Source organism: Stegostoma tigrinum, chromosome X (assembly GCF_030684315.1).
Source record: "Stegostoma tigrinum isolate sSteTig4 chromosome X, sSteTig4.hap1, whole genome shotgun sequence".
Taxonomy (NCBI): domain Eukaryota; kingdom Metazoa; phylum Chordata; class Chondrichthyes; order Orectolobiformes; family Stegostomatidae; genus Stegostoma; species Stegostoma tigrinum.
In genome coordinates, this window is record NC_081404.1 from 9561774 (window position 1) to 9587134 (window position 25361).

General features: G+C 39.4%; 1 protein-coding gene across 8 annotated transcripts in view; it reads left to right on the forward strand.

Moving 5' to 3' along the window:
- The window catches only part of LOC125448266 (electroneutral sodium bicarbonate exchanger 1-like), a 383257-nt gene extending 358595 nt beyond the window's left edge, over positions 1-24662 (forward strand). For 5 of the 8 annotated variants that reach the window (XM_059643484.1, XM_048523424.2, XM_048523425.2 and 2 more), the window contains 4 exons: positions 9645-9742; positions 12656-12769; positions 14431-14474; positions 21186-24662. In XM_059643484.1, coding sequence (XP_059499467.1) covers positions 9645-9742; positions 12656-12769; positions 14431-14449 — 231 coding nt within the window. In that variant the 3' untranslated portion in view covers positions 14450-14474; positions 21186-24662. Of the gene's footprint in view, positions 1-9644; positions 9743-12655; positions 12770-14430; positions 14475-21185 lie in introns of those variants that run through there. The other 3 variants (XM_048523426.2, XM_048523428.2, XM_048523431.1) reach the window with 3 other exon arrangements.
- Positions 24663-25361: the final 699 nt, after the last annotated feature.

Genomic DNA, 25361 nt, shown 5'->3' on the forward strand with positions numbered 1-25361 from the left:
TTTGGATTATTTTAGTTTTATTTCTTCACAGCTTCACTTCCATTTTATTGATATCAAAGATTTGCAGCATGTATTCTTATGTTTCAGTGACAGACCATATTGTTGAACCCAAAACAAGTCGAAATATCATCTATTGAGCCAGGTTCTTGTGTGGAATCTGACATGCCTAGTGATAACATCATCATATGCTGAGTCATGAGGGTACAGATTGTGGCTCAATACAATTCTACTGCTGCTGATGGTCCACTGTCCTTCACGGATTCCAAGTTCTGAGTTGCTAGATTTGTTTGAAGTCTGTCCCAATGAATATGATATGCCACGCAACATGATGAAGGGTATCGTCAATGTGACAACAGGACTTCATCTCCACAAGAACTGTGCAGTGACCACACCTACTGATACTATCATGAACAAATTCATCTGTGACAGATAGATTAGTGAGATTGAATTCAAGTAGATTTTTCCCTCTGGTTGATCCCCTCATTACATGCCACAGACTTAGACTAGCAACTATATCCTTTAAGATTCACCTAGCTCAATCAGTAACAGTGCTACCGAGCTATTCTTGGTGCTGGACATTGAAATATCTCATCTGGAGTACATTCTATGCCCTTGGGACCTTCTGTGCTTCTGGACTAGTTCTTGTTCTCAACCAAGTCGAGATGGCAGCAGAGATAGGATGCTTTAGCAAGAGTTCATCCATCTGTTTCGTTCCTTTTTCTTGTTTTCTTTCTCCTCTCTTGTTTCTTGTTTCTTCTCTGCCTTGAACTCCCTGCCTCAGCATGGGCTCCAACCCTCAGCCAGGGACACTTGGCCTCAAACTCTTGGACTTCCTCAGTGCAGACCTGATCTGGTGTTCCCAGTGTCCTGACTTCCCAGCCCAGCGTAGCGATCTATCAGTGGCCCATCATGGAGGTCTTTCAGCAGTATGTGGTAGTCTCTTGGCAGGCATGGTGGTCCTTCAGTGGCCCATGGCAGTCTTTCAGCTAACATTGACTTCCAGTCGCAAGGTGATTCCAGGATGGTCCCCCAGCCTCAAGAACCTCGAGGTGAAGCCCGGCACAGACTGGAAGCTAGGTACCAGTGTGGATTGGGTTGGAAAGACTGTTGTTCTGAACTTCTTATTTCTCTTTTTTCTAATTTTTTTTTCCCCTAAGAACGTGGACTGAAGAATCTGTACCTAAGTACTTTTGACCCTAAGATGGCACCATAAGTGGCGACTTTTAAATTTTTCACTGTACTCATCTGAGCATGTGTGACAATAAAGCTAATTCAATTCAATTGTTACTAAAGTATGTGCTTCTTCTGCTGACAACTTATCGTCTTTCACTGCTTAATACGAGTTATCTTCATAGGCTAGTATTATAAAGGTTGGTGACAACATATCTACCCAAAGAAGATCCTAGCAGAAAAAGGTGCCTGCTACTCTTATGTCGTGTGACCTGCTTTGAGACTGAAGAAATTATCAGCAGTGTAAGAATCCAAAGCCATGCAAAGCTCAAAGAATTTAAAAAAATTCAACTGAAAAAGTGAGTGCTGCTTTAAAATGTACACAGCTTTCTAAAAAGGAGCACAGATCCAGTCAGCTCCTGCAACAGTAGTCCATCACAGCTGGATAAACCTCCTGTACAAGTTTAAGTCAGCTAGAATTAGGAATAAAATGTGTTTCAAAGCTTATGAAGACCAGGAGGAGGCTTACTAAAACTGAACAGAGAAATTCGAATCACGACCCAAGAAAAATGCGCACCATATTGGACTCCAGAAGTAAATCTTAGAGGAAAAACAAAAATGCTTACTTCTTTGGCAAAATTCTGAAAAGCTGGAAGAAGGCATAAATCATTTTATTTAATCCAACAACCATCTTTTTCATTATTAAAAATTGTTTCAAGTTCAGGGCAATTCTTGTAAAATGAGGTTATTCTTCAATAAATTCTTTAAACAAACAGTACAATTGTTCTTATTAGAATATAAAAGTCAAAGGCAGAAGATGATTTTATTGAAAATAATAATTTTGAAACTTAAACAAATTTTTATTTACATCTGAAAATTCTAAAATCAATCCTAAGATAACAACCAATTACAATTTAAAGCTTTGTTGGAAGATTTTATCCTGTTTTATCAGTAATTAAAATTTAATTGTCATTTTTTAAAAGTCATTTATACTAGCTTTATACTAATTGAATTGAATCCACAGTTCAAACTTGAAGAAAAAAAGCTGAAGATACAGTGGAAATTAAATAAATTCTTAATGGATTTTAAAATTAAAGTCAGCAGTTTAATTTAAACAAAGAAATAACAAATGTAATATTACCTGACAGAGAATTGGTCAGCATTGAAGAAACAATTCATGAGACACAGAATTGCTTCAGGTCCACACACCAAAGCACAAGCAGAACAAATTAACATATGACTTCATTCTGTGGAACCATTAGCAGACAGACATTGTTGTTATTAACGGACAAAAAGTTGAAGAAGATACTTATACATTTGACTTTAAAGTATTTGTCAATTCTTTTACTTTAAGATACATATTATGGAGAGCAAGATTCAATGAAAGAATACAGTTTCTAGGCGAACCTGTTGACAATTCAATGATATGTATAAATTGTATGAATCTTTTGAAAATGGAGCATTACGACCGGAACTAATTAGAGACAAAATTGTCATCAGAAATTCTAATTAATCTCTTTCAGGTCTTTTATAATTGAGAGAAGATCTCACATTGGAAAAGGCTTTTCACTATTGAAAGGCATTCAATAGTGTTACCTCAGAATTCCCCACTATCAACATCCTGGGACTTACCATTAACCAGAAACTCCACTGGACTCACCATATAAATATAACTGCTACAAGAGCAGATCAGAGGCTAGGAATACTGTGGCAAGTAACTCTCCAGCTCACTCCACAAAGTCTGTCCACCATCTACAAGACCCAAGTCAGGAGTATGACGGAATAATCCCCACTTTCCTGATGGGTGCAGCTCCAACAACATTCAAAAAGTTGAATACCATTCAGGGCAAAGCAGCCCAATGGATTAGCACCACATCCGCAAGCATCCAATGCCTCCACCACTGACGCACAGTAGCAGCAGTGTGTTCTACCTACAAGATGCACTGCCGAAATTCACCAAAGATCTTCAGACAGCACCTTCCAAACCTGCAGCTATTTCCATCTAGAAGGTTAAGGGCAGCAGAAACATGGGAACACCACAAGTTCCCCTCCAAACCACTCACCATTCTGACTTGGAAATATATCGCCGTTCCTTCACTGTCGCTGGGTCAAAATCCTTGAATTCCCCCCTACAGCATCATGGATCAACCTAAAGCACATGTACTGTGGGGATTTAAGGAGGCAGTTCACCACCACCTTCTCAAGGGCAACTAAGGATGGGCAATAAATTCTGGCCAGCCAGCAAGACTCATGTCCCATGAGTGAATAAAAAATTTCAGGACACACAGACAAAAATCAACATAAGGACAGATCAACAAAAGAGGGAAAGCTGTTGAGGAGTTTCCTACTCCACAATCAGTACATAATTTACAAAGATTTAGACATGGAAAATGATCTGCCAAATATCTTGCCTCATTTGACAATCAGAGTTGAACCCTTGAGACTAAAAATGTTGTGAGTCAAGTTGATGCTTTCAAAGAATCAAAGACATGCTGACTTCTATGGACCCCCTAGCCCGGTATAATCCATTGTTCCCAACTATTATTACTGCGATACTTTTCGCCACAGATCTAATGCAGTACTTTCAGGAACTACCTAAAGGACTGGAAACCAGAACATTGTGCATTCAGAGCATTGTCTAATACTGAAATATAATATGCAGTTATTGAGCAAGAGGCTCTCAGTCACCTGGCCATGTGAGAAATTCTCAGATTACATACTAGGCCTCAATGTTGCCATAGCAACTGACCATAACCCACTGGTCTCCCTCTTGGATGGGTAAGAGTTGCAAAGATGCCTTCTCAACACAAAGATTTCATCTTTACCTTATGAAGTTAGCTTGCGAGACCGATTACATACATCGAAAGCTGCAAGTCAGATGATACTCTCTCACAGCTACTGTGGACAACTTTGCAAGGCAAATGAAGATTTTGTCAGTGAACTTAATTCATACAAAGCCACAATAGTGCAATGACAGGCAACACAACACAGACTAAATCACACCAAACAGGTCAAAAAAACTAACCCAGAATGCATCACCATTCATCAATTATGGTGTTGAAGGTTGGCCGAAGAACATGGCTTGACTTGTTTCAAACAACACTTCACTGCTATAAATGACTTGTTGGATTTGATGACAGACTGACTGTTCCACCTTCATTCAGAGCTAATAAAAAGTACATCAGGGATATTTAGGTATTACCAAATAGAGTCCAGAGCTCAGACTGCAAAAGAAATAGAAGATCTTAAAGCCGATTGTAGGTGCCCTACACACACCTGCACATAGAGAGTCATTAATTTCTAATTAATGTCCCCACTAGACCATGGGAACAAATGGGAACTGACCCAGTATTGTTTGATACATTTATGGTGCGCATGTCTCATTGCTGTTAATTATTATTCTTATTAGATTGGAATTTTAAAAATGCATTCCACGAATAATACAATTATCAGAGTACTATGTGAATTATTTGCTGGTCACAAGATCCCTGATTTGGTCATATCAGATAACAGACCATGGATGCCATGTAGGAGTCACTGATTTACAAACGTCCAACTTACATAAGCTCATATTTATAAGCACAATCCCATACAGGGCTGTAATTTTAAAGATACGACATGCAAACATTTCCTGTACTTACAAATGGCTACGTTGAATTGTTCTGCGTTGTGCTCCCACCTGTGTACAAATTAACTTGCAACAGACTCAAGAACAGAATCCATTCACAACCCAGGAACAGCCTGTATACAGCTTTGCTGAACTCCCAATTCAGGCCATCTAATGTGGAAGCAGGTTGAAAACATTTTTCCCATACTTACAAAAGATTTGTCTCCGACGAGTCCCAAAGACTGTAAGAATGCTTACTGTAAATGACAGCATTATTTACAGCAAGCTACTAACTATAACAAATACTACTGTACTGAACAGTTGCCACATTTGGACCCAGAGCAACGAGTGTGGAAAAGAGATCACAATAGAAATGATTGTGTTACCAGAATTGGCAAATTAACAACATTCATATCTTGTCAACACATTGGAGGGAACTGTGCACAGAGATTGCAGAAGCCTCATCACAGCACCACCAAAGCCCTTTATTGCTGCAGTGGGATGAACCTAATGACAAACATCATGAGAACTTCATTCACAATTCACTCCAATAATGATCAAAATTCAAATCAACCGCCCTCAAAACTCACACCAGTCCCTTGAGTCCAACACGTGCACTCTCTGGCAGAATTGTCAACCTTGAGATAATTGAAGCAGTTGTACAATAGATTTAATAAGGGAAAATATCTTTAGGGGAGGTGTTGCAGGCGGTTGGCCTGAAAGGTTTAACTTTGAAACCTTTGATCAGCTCTGCCTTGCAAGAAATGTGATTGTGTCTAGGAGGAGCTAGTCATTGGACCTGAAAAGATCTGCAGATTTCTCTCTGCAGATGCTACCAGATCTGCTAATTTTTTCCAGTAATTTCTGTTTTTGTTCTTGATTTCCAGCATCTGCAGTTCTTTCAGTTTTTAGGTATCAGTTGTTGTTGTTCCCATCTGTTCACCACATCTCTTACTGTTAAGAGCCATATAACTTGGGTTAGCTAAGTATCTTTTAGGAGATGCCAATGGTGTCTTGCTAAGCATAATATAGTTAACCAGTCTTTTTTTCTATTCATTTGTGGGATGTGGGCATTGCTGGGTGGCCAGCACTTCTTGCTCGTCCCTAGTTGCCCTTGAGAAGGTTGTGGTGAGGGGATTAAGCTAAATGTAGCCTGTCATCTTAGATAGCATGTAATAAACTATTTGTTCTTACTCAACATTGTATCTCTTCTGCTGAGAACTTATGAATAGTTCATCCTTGACCAATTGATATCAATAAGTCCCTTTGGCCAATATTACAAAAAGGATCAGTGGCAGTGTATACGCCCAAAGGGAGATCCTAGCAGAGCCAGGTATCTGCTGTGGACATTTTTTTGCAAGACTCATTATTTCAAAGAACGTACATAAAATTTTAAACAATCCACTCCATGCACTTGGAGTGCATCCCTAAACTACACAATGAAATTGAATGCATCTGTGGCTACAACAATCCTTACTGGGCTAAAGCCTCTTGTGACTAGCACAAATTCTTCAGCATGATAAAAATCACTCTTCTCTCCTAATGAACCATCTGTGTCATATAGCATTTTGAAAACCTTCTTATTCCATTTGGAATAATTCATCAGTGTGTGGCATCCGTCAGTCTCGAGAGACCATGGCTCTGCACCTGGAGAGTTGTGATTCAGCTGCTGATGATAGCGTAGTCTCTGTTGTGGCTGTACAGGCCCACACAGGAATGACAGTCTCGGTTGCAGCGACTGCATTTGAAGACACTCTCCTCCAGTGTTGCCGTGTTGCTTTCTTTCCATCGAGCGCGCTTTTCCTCAGTGGCAACCCTCAGTTTCTTCTCTCCTCGCTCCAGCCCTCTGCATAGTTCCCGTCTCCAGCGTGAACGATCGTTTGTGGCGTCTTCCCATCTCTTGATGTCCAGGTCCATTGACTTCATGTCCCTTTTGCAGACGTCTTTGAAACGAAGATGAAGTCATCCTTGTGCTGTCTTGCCAATGGCCAATTCCCCGTACAGCACATCTTTTGGGATCTTCCCGTCCGGCATACGATGTACGTGACCCAACCAGTGGAGGCGGCGTTGTTGAAGTACGGTGAAGAGGCTGGGTACCTGGGCACGGGTGGTGACTCGGTCGGCCCACTTGATGTCCAGAATGCGTCTCGGGGTGCGAAGGTGGAAAGCGTTGAGACGCCGCACTTGTCTGGAGTAGAGGCTCCAGGTCTTGCTGCTGTAAAGCAGTGTGCTGAGGACGCACACCCTGTAGACTGCAATCTTGGTGTTCATAGTCAGCTTTTTGTTCTCCCAGACTCTCTCGGTCAGCCTGGCAAATGTGGAGGCTGCTTGTCTGATCCTCCTGTTGATCTCAGGGCCCAGCGAGAGGCTGTCTGTGATGGTGGAGCCGAGGTATGTGAATTCGTGGACTCCCTCCAGCTCATAGTTGTTGATGGTGATGACAGGGGGGTGCTCAAAGCCTTGACCCAGCACGCTGGTCTTCTTCAGGCTGCTGGTCAGGCTGAATTCCTGGCAGGCTCTTGAGAGGTTGTCCATAAGGCGCTGCAGTTGCTCTTCAGAGTGTGCAGCCAACACTGCGTCATCTGCAAACAACATGTCTCTAATGAGTACTTCACGAACCTTGGATTTTGCCCTCAGCCGGGACAGACTCAACAGCCTTCCGTCTGATCTGGTGTGGAGATTGACACCATCAGTTGATGTTGTAAATGTGTGTTTCAGCATGACTGCGAAGAAGATGCCAAACAGGGTGGGGGCAAGCACACAGCCCTGCTTAACACCGCTGCAGATGTTGAAAGCCTCCAAAGAAGAGCCGTCAAATTGAACGATGCCTTTCATGTTCTGAGGAGTCTCAGAGGACGACCAATCCTGGCGAGGATTTTGAACAAGCCGTTTGAACAAGGTCGAATGCCTTCGTGAGGTCAATGAAAGTGACACAGAGTGATTGTCTTTGCTCTCGGCATTTCTCTTGTAGCTGTCGGAGGAAGAAGATCGTGTCGACTGTGGAGCGTTCTGACCTGAAACCGCACTGGGATTCGGTGTATACCCTTTCAGCGATTTTCTGTAGTCTGTTCAGGACCACGCGGACGAAGTCCTTCCCAACAATGCTCAGCAGCGAGATTCCTCTGTAGTTGTTACAGTCGCTTCTGTCCCCTTTGTTCTTATAGAGGGTGACAGTGTGCAGTCTGCCATGTCTTGCGGCACCGTTCCCCCCTCCAAGCACTGGCACAGTAGTTCCAGCAGGTGGCTAAGCAGAACTCCCTTTGCACACTTCATGACCTCTGGTGGGATGCCATCCAACCCTGGTGCCTTCCCAGTGGGTAAGCTGTTGATGGCTCTGCTCAGCTCGTCAGCAGTCAGCAATGCGTCCAGCTCCTCCATGACCAGTAGGCATTCCACGGTGTCTAACGCATTGTCCGAGATGCCGTTTTCCCCAGAATAGAGTTCGGAGTAATGCTCCACCCATCTCTCCATTCGCTTGCTTTTGCCTTTGATGATCTCGCCTGTCCTGCATTTTAGTGGAGCTGTCTTGCTCTGGGTTGGGCCAATGGCTTTCTTGATCCTCTCATACATTCCACGTATGTTGCCTGTGTCAAATGATAACTGGATGCTTTTGCATAGTTGTAACCAGTAGTCATTTGCTTCATTCATCACATATTGATATTTACAGTCACATCAGAAACACTTGTTGGGCATGTTGGTGCATTCTTCTTTAAGGCTTCTGACATCTGTTTCATGCTTCTTTATGAAAATTTAACCCAGTTAATACTAAGAGTCTATCCATGTTTGACACACCAGCACAATTCGACAATTTAAAAGGCACTGAATTAACAATTTCCAAGTAGAATTTTTGTAATCTTGCACAGTCTGTTCAATTTCATAGTTACAATGTATACAAGTGTACAATCTGGCTTTCTAAATTTAGGATGAGAGTTTATTCAACCAGTGCAAACACAAAATGGGCTAAATGGCTTCTTTCTGTGCTGTAACTTTTCAATGGTTCGATTGAAAAATTCACCAAAATGTAATTAACCAAATATTAATTTGTGAGCTGAATTAGATTGATGTGTCTTTTGGACACTGCAAATCACATTTCTCAGGTTACATACATAGCTTGGAGATGCTCCTTAAGATTTTTGCATACGCCCTCAGGCACTTTTCCATTTCTTTTCATTGGACAAACTGATAAACTGAGTGAGACCAGGCCTGACTCAAATCATTAAGTTGCTTTATTTTACAAACAACAAATGAAAATATGAATAATAATTGTAAACAAACCTCAATTTCTCTACACAATTTTTTGTATCTCCTTGAAAAATAAGGAAATTATATTAAGCCATGCATCATGAATTTTGTACGTTGATTTACTTTTTTGGCATTACTTGCAGTTAATTCACAAATTCTTCATACGAACGAAACAATTAGAAAGTCTGAAATATGATGAAGAAATTTATAAATAATCCTAGTCTGTGTTTACTAGGATTAAAGAAGTAATTCATTTTTGTATGATTTAGAAAATTCTGAATAAAGCTGGCACAGTACATTTGTGATTTTTTTAAAAAGCAAGAACAATTTGGCATATACAAGTGTCTGAGGCTACGTACAGTAATAGACTGCTGAAACAGTGTGGAATTCAGTCATGAGGTTCTCAGAGCCAGCTCCCTCATACAGAAAAAACACACTTCTCAGTTGTGTTTTCTGTGTAATTAATCATTTGGCAGTATAGTATAATACTATCCTTGGATCGGTATTAATCATCATTTTTATAAAATTGTGGATTTGGTTTAGCAGAACAACAAACCATTACTGGTAGTGGTGTGTTTTTTTTCCAATATATAATAGTGTTTGTATCTCTTTCTCTCTGATCTAGGAAGCAGACAAAATGCTGGAACCAGGGGACACTGGTGTGCACCTACCCATGGAAAGTAGAAAACTGCTCCAAAGCCCAGTAAAGAGTAATATTTATAGGTAATCTAGTCAAGTGTTTCTAATACTTCACGGTTACTTAGAATTTCAATAGCTGCCATAGAGATGTTTTTCATTTTTTTTTAAATTGAACATTTCCAGCCATTTCTTACCCAGATGATATCAAATATGAAAGTTAAATATATATTGCATTAATGAAGTAATAAGTAATGGTTTTAAATCCTAAAAATACCAAGGTAGATAGATCAGGTTAGATATTCTCTATAACTATACAGAGTATACTAGTAAACATATTGCCAGTTTCTGAGTGTTTCCTATTTGGAGTTCACTTGTCTACCAAGTGAACGATATTTTCAAAAACCATAAGATTTTCAGACGCTGTAAATCAGGAACAAAAGCAAGTCGCTGGAAAATCTCAGCAGATCTGGCAGCATCTGTGAAGAAAAAATCAGAGTTAGCCTGAGGAAGGGTCGCTGGACCCAAAACGTTAACTCTGATTTTTCTTCACAAATGCTGCCCGACCTGCTGAGCTTTTCCAGCAACTTCTGTGAAAATGATATTTGTCATTGCCATTAATCTTGGTACATTGTAATGCCAAACTACCAAAGTGGCAGGATTGGTTAATCATAGGTGTACCAGAAAAGTGAATGGCCTGTTGTTCAAAGATTTCAATGAGGAGTTCACAACGTTGGACAATTATGTTGGGTCATGACTCCAACCAATATATTCAAAAATATTTCATATCTTGCAGCTTAATACTCTGGTGGCTAATTCTATAATTATGGTAAAACAATGCAAGGACATATTGAATGCACTGTCACAATCAGCAATATTTCAAAAAATGCAATGCGTGCCATCAACAGCATCCTATTACTGCGCAAGAAAAGTGTCACCCAGGCCATCATTGCCTCAATTCTTTGCCTATGTATTACAATTAGTAGTTAATTCAAATCTTTCTCCTTAACTTGCCCGTCACTTTTTTTTGAGGTGCCTTTCAAGCTGCATATTTCCAGTTGTCCCTCTCTAATAGAGAGAGATACGTATGGTCCTTTTGTGCAATAAGGCTAATTATCTGTGGCAGTGATATTCCAGACATGTACGTTAAAGATTATATAAAAAACAAATCACTTAAAATGTCAGTGACTTGCAGATTTGCGCTATTTTCTTGAATGGAACTTCTGCAAATTAAAATGCATTGCAATGAGCGCACAATTCATATCATACTTGCAATATAGTGAATGCACCAGTTGTTCATCTGTTAACCAGGTATTTAGTGAACTGAAAGCTGCAAAACATTGCTAATATTGCTGTGTAGCATGTGGAATCTATGCTTCTTTCTTTTGGTTGAGAAGCTGAGTGTATGGGAAATTCTAAAAGACTGTTTATTTCCTGAGTTCCTGCCTTTTAGTGAATAAAATATTGATGTCCATGGTTAAAACTGCAACAGTACTTGTTGCATATTTAATAACATTTATTACCAGGTCCAAAATGTATATCCAACTAGTCCTGGAGAAGGTTAGTACAGTTTTAAAACAGTGACCAGCAAATCACATTTCCAATACAGAATTCTTCATGGAGGTATGTAGAAGAAGATTTTACACTTTGCACAGGGAAGGTATAATTTAATTGTGCTTCTGAAATTAGAATTTTAGTGAAATGCTTCAGTACAGATTTCATTATGTTTTGAAAACATGTTGGCCAAGCAGCTTAAATAAGCATGGAAGAATCACTGTACTTGCATGAAACTTCCAGTGTCATGGATTAGTTACATTTTTCTATGTTTAAAAACCTTATGTAGCAGAATCACAATAAAGCACATCACAGAATAAAATAAATTTCATCGTCCGTAATCTAACACTGAATTCTGCATGACAAGTCATTGTGCTATGTTTCAGTTTAGTTGGGATGATCTGGGCCTCAATAATGAGAGCTTGCCTCTTATCATGAGAAAGTGGTCATATGCTCCTCCTCTACTGCTGCTGCTCTAGTGAAATACCAGGAATTTCTCCGTGATGATGAAGCAACAGTCATTATGTCAAGTCAGAATGTTGTACCTTGAGTGGGAAATTGGAGATGTTCCTATTCCCAAGACACTGCTGCTCTTGGCCTTCTTGGTGCTAAAGGTCACAGGGTTAAATGATGTTGCTGCATTAAGCTTGATGAGTTGCTGCAATTTATGTAAAGATAGTACACACAGCAGCACTGTGTGCTAGTGGTAAAAAGGGTAAACATTAGGTCCAGTGGCAATAACACTAATCATACATACAGCACCTGGCCACAGAACCTCCCTAATACTGCAAATTGCAAGAAGCAATTTTGAAGTAAGCGCAAAAAAATGGCAAATACTGAACTAGTGCATGCAATATAAGTTTCTCCACATAACTGATTTTTGCTTATTAAATAATTAAATAAATGAACGGAATTCCAGATGTGAATTACTAACACAATGTTTGAGAAGCTTCATCCTGCTGAGATGTAAAGTGATTGGTATCCTACTGAAGTGATAGTCATGGTTTTATTATGTGAAAAAGTATACTTCAGTTATGCAGGTATGCTGATTCCTGGGTTAAACCTTAAGAAGTGTAATTAAAAACATTTATTTTTGTTTTATAAAAATTCAACAATTTAATATAAACAGTAGTGTTCGGGTTTGGGTGTATACCCCACAGCTTAAGTGTCTTGTAAATTGAAGTTGGGAGGGGAGATTATCCCCACTAGTGAAAATCAAACTCAGGGTAAATGCCACTATTCAGGAGTTGTAACAGCAGTGGCACTAAACAAATCTTCTGTTCACTTGCCTGTTCTGAGCTGAAAGAAATTCTCTGCAAATTGCCTTTATTATGTGACTGAAATTGGAAATGACGCAGTTGAGTTGATTATGTATTAATCTGTTAGATTTTGCTTAAAATCTTGATAATGTCTTTCTTGATTATGGCACCTGAACTTTGGTTATAGGTGTGATCCATCTGAAATTAATATCTCCGATGAAATGTCCAAATCTACAGTTTGGAAGGCACTTAGTATGAATACAGAGAACAACAAAACCAAGGATAACACAACTTCAAAAAGGTAGAACTAATATTCATTTAATGTAATTTTAACAATGTTTGACCAGAATGACAGTCATCCTACCCTACTGGATCAAAAAGTAAGGAGTAAGCAGCTGTGCAATTTGCAATTACTGTAGTTGATGCACTATTCTGGAAGAAGGAAAAGGTTCCCATTCAGTTAGTTTGTTTTTCTTTCCTTCAACAACACACGTGTGCCTGTTGCAAGTGTTTGAGACAGCGATTGAAGTACCCACCTCAAGGCACACTCAGTTATTAACAGTATTATACAATCGAAATATACAGCCGGGAAGTCTGGCCTGACCCTGGCCTGTGCATAGTTGATTGTTCTCTGGGTGCCAACATTGGTCAAAAGATGGACCTTCAATTGACATCAGCCCTGGTTACAGATGGGATCAACAGCAGAAGTTCTCACTGCTGCCTGCCGTCCAGTAACTCCTGCTGAAAAGGGAACATGTGGACATCCTGAGAGAAAGACTCAAGCTTGACTCTGGTTCTTCCCACAGTCAAACAGCTTGGCAATCTTTGCTGTTTATACTCACACTTAAATGGTAATTCAGGGCAGTTGGTATCTACAGGACTGCACCTCATTAAACGTCTCCTTGACAATAGGGTTAATTTTGTCAGATGTAGTTTCTTGTTACCTGTCTTGCATTCTTTTCTTACATAATTTATTACACAATTTTATGATTAGCCTCAATAAATGACAATACCAGTTAGCTGGTGTTATTAATGAACGCAGAGATTCAAGATCACAAAAGGACTTGACCGTGAGTGGTGAGAGGGGGAGTCACATGAGTAGGGGTGAGAGTTTGGCAATAGGGGCCATTTAAAGGAGGTTATTTGGCAGTGGGATGGGAAGGCCAACTGAGACCTTCTCCATTACAGATTTAACTTGGAAAAAAATGAGGTGGAAAGGTACAAAATATAAATGGCTGGAAAAGCTCAGCAAGTCTGGTAGCATCTGTGGAGATAAAGCAAAGGTAATGTTTTGGGTCGCATGACCCTGCCTCAGAAGTGGGAATGTGATGGTCCCCCTTTTACAACTCTGCTTGATTAAATGCCTCCATGCCACCAAACTGACCATGGTAAACTTCAAAACCTACCACCCACTGGCAACCAGATCCCTGCCCGACTTGATTCTTGAGTGAAATTTTCATGAAGTACCCAGTTTCCTGCCTGAAATTCAGGCAGCACGTTTATTAAAATATTTGAATCAGCTAAACTCGCATGCACGTTCTGTCCAATGGTACTCTGCTTTGAAACACCTAACCAGTAATCCTTAAAGGAATTGCTGTAAGCTGATCAAAAAATACCCCCAAAATATCTGAGAGATTAATTTTTTGTGGTTCCTTAGGGCCCATAAAATCTAATTGATGGTAACATGTATGCCCTTTTATTCCCAAACACTTGATCATTTAGAGGGGCAGCTGGGTCTTTGGATAATTGACAAATTATCAACTAGTTCTTGCTTAGCACTGGCAGTTTTCCAGTCTTAGTCAATAAGGCCTGAGCATGGAAATGGTTCTGACATTCATTGGGAGGACAGTGTGATTGCTCTGCTTAATGTACATCTTATATGAAAATTAGTTCATAAATATTGAAAAGAACACCTTTAACATCTTCCTTCATTATACTTAGTAATATGAATTTCTTTTACAGCAGTTCCATTCAAAAATAAACTTATCTTGATACTCGTGAAGCAGGTGAGTCATACTTCAGGTTCATTTGTTTGGAAAAACAGTGAAGTCATGCTCATTAGTATGAATAACGTCAATCGAGTAGGTCAGATACAGTTAAAGTTTGCTTTCTCAATGAATGTGAATCCTAGTCTCAGAAAAGAAAACTAAGTTGCACCAGCCTTAAGCTGCTATTTCACACACCATCTCTAGGCTGTCCACAGTCACAATTTGACCTGTTTCTCATGGTCCACGTGGAGAAAATAGCTCTACCTTCCTTGGCCTGTCCTCAAATAACTGAGCGTTGTCCACATTTTCCATGGAAAGTGGAAACCTGTGACTTCACCACTCTGGCCACCCATTAATTTGTGATGCATGATGTTTGCAGTCACCCAGGTCACCATCAAGATGATACCCTTTGACCAAACACTGCAAGGATTGCCATTTCAGCCTTCTACCTGAACAACTCAAAGGTCAGGAAGAATATTATGTTCAGTTCTGTGACTGACCACTAATCCACTTCCCAGTGCCAAATTACCTTGACATTGCCCTTAACCACATAGTGACTTTCTGGCAGCACCACCAGAACACTGGAGTGAAGGTCATGATGAGCGGATCTCATACGGAAACTTGCAAGAACTCCCTGGGACAGCAGAACCATCGCAGTACATACTTTTTCCACTTATAACAAAGTGTAGAGCTGGATGAACACAGCAGGCCAAGCAGCATCAGAGGAGCAGGAAGGCTGACGTTTCGGGCCTAGACACTAGGCCCAAAAAGTCTGCCTTCCTGTTCCGCTGATGCTGCTTGGCCTGCTGTGTCCATCCAGCTTACACCTTGTTATCTCAGCATCTGCAGTTCCTACTCTCGCCAAATACTTTTTCACTTGCCTGGTTTACACTGCAACAGAATAATACTGTTCAACTTGGATCAGGAGTTGTCACATAAACATGTTTATCCACCTCCAGGATGTTATGGCAATTGTTTGAGACACCGAGACTAATACAGCTTGAGTGGCTTCCTGTGCTTGTACATATTGAGACTCTTGATGTCTGTAAGGAAAACATTCTGTTCAAAGAATATCACCAGCTGACAGCTAATGAAGTATTCCCATTACAGAACCTCAAACATCCACAAAGTTGTCTGAAATATTTGAGTTATGTTGAATCCAAACCCTGTCCACTCTATCAAATGCCACTATTTTGAAGAGGTGCAGGATGGCTTTCCAAGACATTCTGGCCACTATATCCCTTGACCAAAATTCACTGAAAAACAACAACAACAACAACAACAACCTGGTCATTCTCCAGTTGCTGTTAATAGGACCTTGCTTGTGTAATTTGGTTGTTGCGTTTCCAACAGCGCAAGTGTCTTGAGATCGGGAAAGGTACTATTTCTTTATTTCTGCTGTGAGTAAGAATTTTCACAAACAAAGGCAATTATACCCACAAGCCTTTCTTTTTGATCCAGTCCCACATCTTTCAATCTTTTTTTCTCTCTAGAAACACATTTCATTGACTCTTAATCATTTATATTGTTCACTTATGATATTCTGTGGTGACTTAATTTACAAGTTTATAACTAATGGAAAATCTCTACTTGAAACCCTTCTCACTCCAACTTGTTCATTTTCATTCTGCCTTCTGCTTTTTAACTCAACATAATGAACTAAACTTCTCTAGTTTCCTTCACGTAACCTTGAAAATTCCAAGAATAAACTCAACTTCAACCTTCCTCAAAACTTAAGTTCTTGATATCCAGAATCATTATCGAGAGTGATATGCTTCAGTCTTCTCTTTTATCATCTTTGGCTTGGGGCTGAAATTTCACCTGTTTATGATTTGTACTCAGGACTGTTTTGCTTCCAGAACATTCCCCACTTAGCTTATTACTTACCATCAGCCACACAAAGTCTTTATTCAGCTGTCACCTGGATAAAGAGTTACTTAAATATGCAATCTTCATCAGTTTGCACAAAATTTGAACTGCTCTTGAAATCTATGACTGAAATCTTTCCTTATCTTCACTCATCTCCCAAAAGAATCATTAAGGTCCTAGTTTTCAATGGCCTCATGTCACCCGATTGGGAAAATCCCCATTATCTATGTGTGTCAACCTGCACCCTAAATTCAACTAACTTGATACTATAAAATATCCCTCATCCCCTCCACCTCACAAGCGCAGGCCCACCTTAGAAATATTATGCCCCTGTAGTCTGCATCTTTTTTCCAAAAAGACTGCTTGGCTCCTGAAGACAGGGAGAGGGAGAATTTTTTTAAAAAATCCTTACAATCACAGCTTCCCTTCTGAAATAACTTCAGAGGCCAGTATCTGGTCACCAAGTCACCCTTTATTTACACGTACATAGACCTTAACACTGTCCGACTTCCTCAGAGCCAGCTTTCAGAGTGAACAGAGCTTCCAACACTCTGGTGTGTATCTGTCAGCCAGGGCTCCCTGATTGGGGCTGTTAATCTGGTCCATTCAGGGAACTCACATTCTATAAGGTCCACCTGGCTGACCTCATTACAATCACTACATCCCTCCCCCTCTGAATCCAAGGACATAGGCCAATATTTTTTGTAGCTCTTCCTTGGATGTTTTAGCTCAGGTCAAGTTCCTCCAATTGTGCCTCTGCAACTGGCAGCATGTAACACAGTAGTTCACCTCTTGCATTCGGAGAGTCTTGGAAAAAATTCATTCTCCTCCTAAGACTGTAAAGGTAGTGAGGCAGCAACATCTGCCATGTCCGTCTCAGATTCTGAGTTAGTTTCAATGCTAAACAGAAAGGGAAAACCCAAATGTTCCAGAACCTGTGGAAATGGTGTTGAGGAGCTGGGCACATTTTCCTCACAGCGTTTGAGAGTTTGCAGCTTTCATATGGTCCACGTGCTTGCTCAGGGCCATTGCACCTACCCAAACTTCATTCGTCACTAGACTTGACCTCATGTCAATCATGCCTCTTACCCATGCAGGGCCATTCTCATGGTTCCTACACCAAACTTAGTCCCCGCAAGTGAACTTTCTATCACTAAGCAAAGTCTTGTTTCTGGCATTGGGTTTCCTGATACCATTTCATTACCACCCCTCACTGTCTGGGAAGTTCAGATGTAACCTGGAGTGGAGCCTTCTCCCCATTAGCAACTCTGGTGAAGCTATCCCTGTAGTTGCATGAGGGGTAGTCCTATAATCAAATAGGAACTGGGACAGTTTGGTATCTAGTGAAGCTGCAGTATCTAGCCTGCCTTCAAAGTTTGGACTGGTCTTTCTGCCAGACCATTGGATGATCGATGGTATGGATTTATTCTTATGACTTTAGGAAACACACAAATTCCTTGCTTGAAAATGATGGTCCATTGTCTGTGACCAACACTTCAAGGAGTCCGTGTATTGCAAAAATGCTCACTTTTTTTAAAAATCATCCCCCTTTTGATGAATGAACCCTACACACATCCAGCCACTTTGACTAGGCGTCCACAATGACTAAGAACTTTGAGCCCATGAAAGGACCTGCATAGTCGATGTGTAACAATTCCAAGGTTTACTGGGCCATTCCCACAAATATGGGGGCGCAGCTGGCGGTAATTTGTCTTTGTTGGCACTCTAGATGCTGTGCCACCAATGGAACTATGTCAGCATCCAATCCTGGCCACCAGGCATAATGTCTCACCAACATTTTTAATTTGGAAACCCCTGGATGACCATGGCAGAGTTAAGCCAGTACCTGACAGCGACCTTTGCTCAGGACAATCATTGTTCCTCCCCATAATAACACGCCACCCTCTATTGTGATCTGGTCTCTCTGGGTCCAAAAAAGCTTCAATTCTGGTTGTGATGGCCCTTTAGTTTCCTCCATCACCACCAGCTGTTTCAGTTTTACCAGGATCTCGAAGGGTGTCTAGAAAATTTAAAACCATTACGGACTCTTCCAGTGGTGGTCCCACCAATGGTGTATCTACCAGCACTTGGTCTCCTGGACAGTGTTCCACTCTTAACTATGCAGACTTAGTATTAGAGCCCACTGCTGAATTTGGCCTGAAGCTATGGGTGGCACTATCTTGTCTTCTAAGTAGACCTCACAGGGGTTTGTGTTCTATTATTATAAATTTAGATTCGTAAAAAGGTGTTGTTAGAACTTCCTGACTCTGAATATGACCGCCAAACCTTCCTTCTCTATCTAGAGATATTTACACTCTGCCTTAGCCAAAATCCATGATGCATACACTATTGAGCATTCTTCTCCACTGGGCCACCTATGAGCTAATACTACCCCAATGCCACATAAGGAGGTATCACATGTCAATACCAGATCTCCCTTGGGATCATAGCATGCCAACACCTTAGAGGATGATGCGGTTTCTTCACTTCCACTAAAGCTGTGGCTTGACTACATGACCATTTCCAAGGATAGCCATTTTTTAAAGAGTTGATGCAAAGATGCCAGGGTATGTATGAACTTTCTGTAATAATTCAACCAGCCCAAGGAAAGACCTAAGCTCTGGTACAGATGTCGGAGCCAGAGTACCTTTGATGGCCCTCACTTTATCTTCCAATGGGTGTAACCCAGTCTTGTTGATTCTGTAGCCCAAGTAGGTCGGTTGGGATGCCTGGAACACACATTTTTCCCTTAAGGCATGCACCTACCTGGGAGAAATTTCTAAGGACCATGTCCAAGATCTTTAAGTGCTCCTATTGGTCCTTGTTGTTAGCATGTCATCTAGATAAATGGCAATCTGGGGAAGACTTTGTAAAATGTTCTCCTTCGTCCACTGAAAAATTGCACAGGCTGACGATACCCCAAATGGCAGTTTCACATACTGGTACAAACCGTTATGGGTATTAATTGTAGCATAGTCTGGGACTCCTCATCAAACCACAATTGCAAATACACTTGGCTCATGTCCAGCTTCGTGAAGGACAGCATTCCACAAACTAGACCGGTTTAATGACTCCTTCACTTTCCAGCCTCCTGATTTCTGCCTCTACTTTTGCCCGTAAGGCAAATGGCACTGGGTGGGCCTTGCAGAATCATGGGATTGTTTCCTGGTCAGCATGCAAGCTTGGCTTCTTTGATAGTCCCTAGACTTCCTGAAAAACATCTGAGTATTTAATTAGAGCTTCGCTCAGACAGCCATTTTCAATTGAAAAGTTGAGCCAATCAAGCTGACTCTCAACCAAATTCATCCCATCAGGCTTGGGCTTGAACCTTTTCGTACCATCAGTGGGAACTGAACGAGGTGCTTCTCATAGATGACCTGAACCAAAGTTGTACCCTTAATCTGTAGAGGTTCCCAGTCTAGACAATGTCTTGTGCAAGCCTAAGGGTTGGAGTCCAGAGCGACTTTTGTTATAGACTGGTTTTGCAATCACTGAAACAACCATGCCAGTATCAACATCCACTAGCACTAGGTGACCATGTAACCTGAAGTTTATTTTGATTTGTTCTGATTTGGATGTTGCTAAGCAATGTAACTGTTTCAGACAAGATGTAGTGGACTTTCCAGGGTGTGCAGTCTCCTGGATACTGGCCTATGAGTTCTTACTCAGTATAGGTCTAATAGGACTCTTGCTATCTCCAGACCATAAGTCAGCAGCAACTACAGTGTCTTGCCAGCCCAAATCCTGAAGAAAATTTTAACCATTTGGCCAATACTTGGCATTGTTTTGGGGTTTTGCTGTAGGAGGACCTAGATTCCCTCTGTTCAGGATATGTCCTGAGTGAGGCTATGCAATTGCCTTCACTTAAGTGGTGTTCCCAAAACTCAGTCAGACTGGCGAGGATGTCAACTTCCATCAGAATACCCTGTAACTCATAAGCTCCACTTGCCACATTTTCCATTAATAGAGTTAGTTGTAGTGCCTGTTTGAAGGCCAGTTAGGCTTCAGCTAAGTAGGTGCATTTGCACAGTTACATCATTAATCCCACATATCAGACAGTCTCTCAGCATCTCATTTGGGGTAAACCAAAGTCACATGCCTCTGCCATTTATCTTAACCAAGTTAAAAATCCCAATATGGATTCCTCTAGTTCTTGAATTGCTGAGTAAAACTAACAGCATCTCAGAATTAGATGATGTTTGGGGTCACAATATTCTTTCACTAAATTCATCAATTCTCAGAAGGTTTTCATATCTGGTGCCTCAGGAAACCAGAGGCTCCTAATAACCATAAAAGCTGCAGGTCCACAAGCTGTCAGGAGAATTACTTTTTTTTATCTCCCCCAATGCACTTTGCCCTTAAATAATAATGTGTTCTTTCCACATCCTGCACCCATTCTTCAACACCAGGATTGAATGAGTCAAAGTTCTCAAATAACAGCATGATGCCAGAAATACTTACCTCAACTCAAAGACAATTGCTACAAGCAGATTTCTTCTGTAGCATGCTTTTCTGTCATCACCCCTGAAATAATTTCATAGACACCAATATCTCATTACAGAGTCACCCTTTATTTACACATGGCAAGACCTTGACACTGATCCAGCTCTTAAGATGAAGAGAACCTCTGACACTGCTGTTTTTATCTATCTGCCTGGGGTCCCTGATTGGACCAGGTTAACAGCCCCAATTAGGAAACTCATAGTCTGAAGTCCACCTGGCTGACCTGGTTACAAATACTACACCTTCACTCCTTGCAAATTCCTCTCCAACCACCTCATACCTTCCTCCTGAAATAGTGATCTGAGGCATTATTTTCTGAAAGCATGATCTAAATTCACATCTTTTGTTTACTCTTAGATTTTAATCCCAACATTGACAGAAAAGGATGAAGCTGGAATTGACTCAGGGAAGAGCCAAAGTAGAGAGGTTTTCAATCAAACACCAACACTGCGTCCTGGAACATCCTTGAAAAATAAAACAAATTGAAGGCAACAAATTGTCCTTTTAAGAACCCCAGTAAAACCTTTCAAAGAGAAGTCAAAGTATAATTTTAATTTTGATTTTGTTTTTGCAAGTGTTCAGATTGACCGGAGTAAACGTTTGAACTCTTGAAAGAAATGTAATTTTATGCATTTTTAAAATATTTCAGTTTTGTGATACAATGCCTGACTGACAAAAAAAAGACCTTTTGAAAGGTCTTAATCTCTAACCAGCATATAATTTGAAATAATTGATGTATAGATGGTAAGAATAATTAGATTTGTTATTTGTACTGCATCACAAGTATTGTGTGATCACCAGTGCTGTTGCATATTATTTCTGTACTTCAAGGTATGTTTCATGATCCTGCATGAAAGATCTATTGTCTGTCAACATTGTTTACATATACCTTGATGACTAAATGTTATCTTTCTAATGAATAAAGCAACTTGCAGTGCAATATACTGTACAAATTAAAATCACTACGAAACATACTACATGGCTAGTAAAAAAAATCTGAAAATGTTTTCTAAAAATCCCTTGCCAATAGACTTTGAGAGGTTCTTGTCACCTGAAACCCTCATCAGCCTGCTTGCAGTAATATCCCTGTTGTGAGCTTTGAGGGGCACAAAACCAATGATGAACAATTGTATGGTATTGATATGATAAACAAAATTTAGTTAATATTTGTTTTCATGCCGAAGTGAAAAATACTTTGAGGTAGGAAAGGATTAGCTTAGAATGTTGTGATAATATGAAACTTCAGAACTAATTAGAAAAATACAAATATAAAAAGACAAAAACATACCCTGTGAAGTTCAGTTCCAAGTATGCAAAATGTATCCTAACTTGCAAGTTGATTTTTAAGTTGCTCCCACCAGAAGCATCTGCTGCCAGATTTTTCAAAGGACATTCTGAAGTCACATTAAAATGTAGTCACATTTTAAATTACCTATATATTAACAGATAATTTCACTTCTAGATAATCATAAGGTAAGTTAATTAACTGTTTCTTAAATCAGTATTTTTAACAAGATGGGAAGCTTAAAGTGCAATATCATAGCAATACACAGTTATTATTGTTTATTCTTTAGTGTCAGAGAAGAAATGTCAGAAAATCATTAGATGGGAAAGGATTAAAAATGTAAATTTAAACCTAGAATCAATTTCAAAACTGCTACAAATATAAGTGCCATGTAAGTAATGCTGGTTAATCAAAAAGAATAAGCTGTTGAGGGCGAGTGGTGAGCAGGTCTAGGCCTACTTCGAAATAAGAACATCCACAATCAGCAGAGATTGTCAATATACTTGAAGATCACCACATACCTCTGAACCCTAATGTCAAAAAGGTTTCAGCTGAAAGGGGGAGAAAGGTCATGTCTGGACAGGAATAAGGTAGTGTTTTGAGGAAGAACTTTAGCAGACTTCTCGCTAATTCATAACATATCATAGAGTTAGAGACACCCACGTTATGGACTGAAATGCCACTACAGTTCTCAAAGGGTTATATATTATGTTACAACCGAGACTGGTGGAGTGCACTGACACTCTATTGTCACTACTGCACGGGTCACAACATAATATGATATTGATATGGCAGATTAAAAACCTTTTCAATATCAGGTTTTAAACAAAAGGTCTATCATCCAGTGTTATTTCAGGAAAATAGAAAATTTGATTTCTCTCTGCAGTTGTTACTGAAACAATGAAAAACACTATGGCCATTAGGGCTATTCTTTAAGGCAAAATTGTCAAGGTATAGAATGTTCTGATATTCTGATTATTGCAGTCAAATCACTAATCATGCATCATTGTCTCTGGAGTCTAAGCAGATGCAATTTGTTCAGGAAATACAATATTGAGAAGTTCTTGCAATCATTCTTCCAAAAGAGCCAATAGATTTTACCCTGAAATCAAACAGGGTATTTTTCAGAAATAGGAGTGACTGGTGGGCAGCCCTTCCCCACAGGCTTCTTGGTTCCTAACTAATTCCAGATATAAAAGCACCGGCCATCCAGGTACTGTTCAAACAACCCCAGTAGGGGTCCACAGCACTACAAGAAGTTATCAATAGTCATGTGATTTCAAAGTGAGCTTTCAGTTGCCTCTTTTAAAGAAACCACTCCAGGCATTTCCACAAAATTCCAAATAAAGCTGTTTTTCCACAATCTTTCAATATTAGATATAAAATGTCTTCATAACAATTAAGACCACATAGAAACTGTGCTGGTTGCAGGCTGTTGAGAGTACCTGGCAATAATGAAAAAAACTCTCCATTCTGCTGGTAAAACTCATTTCTTCAGATACTTTAATTCAGATCTTTATAATCTCATACCATTATGTCACATCTTTAGAGCATTTTTTTGGTCTGATTTCCTGGAGAAACACAGCTTTTGAACAAGTAATTTCCATTTTATGATTTTGAATGTAATACATACCAAAATAAAATAAAAATATGAAAATATATCCTAGTGAATTTAAAAGAAGTGCAGGCACAAATTTTTAATATAGCTTCTTTCTAGTGGACATGTAGAAATAGAGACGCGTTATTTTATTTTAAAAGAGACTTATAGAAATATATTAATAGATTATTTTGTTGCAGAAAACTTATACTCTTATGACAGTTATAATGTAAATAAAAGTACAAGCAGAAATCAAATCCACTTGGTCCACCAAACAGAAGCTTGTTGGCCTGAATGTGAAGGATGGACTAATAGTTAGCATGCACAAGATGACAACAGACCCCCTTGAACTAACAAATAGAAACATATAGTGAAAGGAAAAATGGCTTATATTTTAGTGATGCTATTTTTGTTTCTGTTTATTAGTCCCAGATATTTCGATGTGAAGACCCAGGTATATAATTGTTTGTTTACAGTATTGTTTAAATGGAGTAATGTGATTGCAGTTTCAGTTCAAGGTGGATGTATAAGTTATTTATGATATAGTGGAGGAATTGTTTGTAAAAGTGATGTAAAGTCAGGTAATGCTGTTGTTCAATCTTGTTTTATTTTGTTGCAAATTTGTTATAGTGAAAATAGAAATGCAGTAAAATAAGTGTACACCTAAACTGTAACAGATGAAGAAAAGTATTGTTTTAAAGAGACAATATTCCTCTTATTTAAATAGGCCTGCATTTTGCAAACATTAGAATGGATCTTCATTTCTTTCTTGGCCTGTCAGAACATCAGTAAAGACGACAGAAACATTTTGTTTTATTTCTGTTCTAAATGTTAATATGAATTCTTACCAAATGTTAAATGAAGTCTTACTAACAATGTGCATACATCATAAAATGCAGCCTTTTTAGAACAAGAGCAGAAATTCTGTCAACTTAAGTAATTAAAATGTGAATGGAACAATTATAATTTATTTCTATAAGGAAATAAAAATGATTAAAATACAATGATTTGATTATTTCTTAGATAAAATATCTGATTTTAAAGTACTGTGTGCAATCTTTATGATGTGACGATGCATCAACATGCAATCTTAGAGTGGTGGGATACGCATATGTGCTTGTGACTCCCAATGTTATGTTTCTAATCTAGGATGCATCATTTGAAGATAGTTATTTCCTCACAAGAAACCAGGAAAAATGTGCTGAATCTTCAAGTCTTATTGCTACCTGTCTTGGAGCAGCAGTGGAAGAGCTTTTGGAACAGGTCCTATTTATTGCTTGATACGGAAAAGCTTAAAAAGAGCGAAAGTATCTTAGAAGTGAGGACTGAAACAATCTTCAAATTACATTAATTAGTTTGTACAATACTTGAATCTTTCAAAACCTTATATATCACAACATTTTAAATTGCTATGCAGAATGAAATAATTTGAATAGAAAAATATTGAGCAGTATACTTGTAGATGATTCAAAGACCATGTCTGAATTATTTCAACTACCACAATAGAAACGTAGACACATTTTAATTAATAACAATTAATTTATTATCACTTTCAACAATACATTTTGAATCAATTATTTATTTGAAATCATAATTATAAAAGATATGGTGCAAGAACATAAGTAGATGGCACTTGAAAGGGAAAATTCAA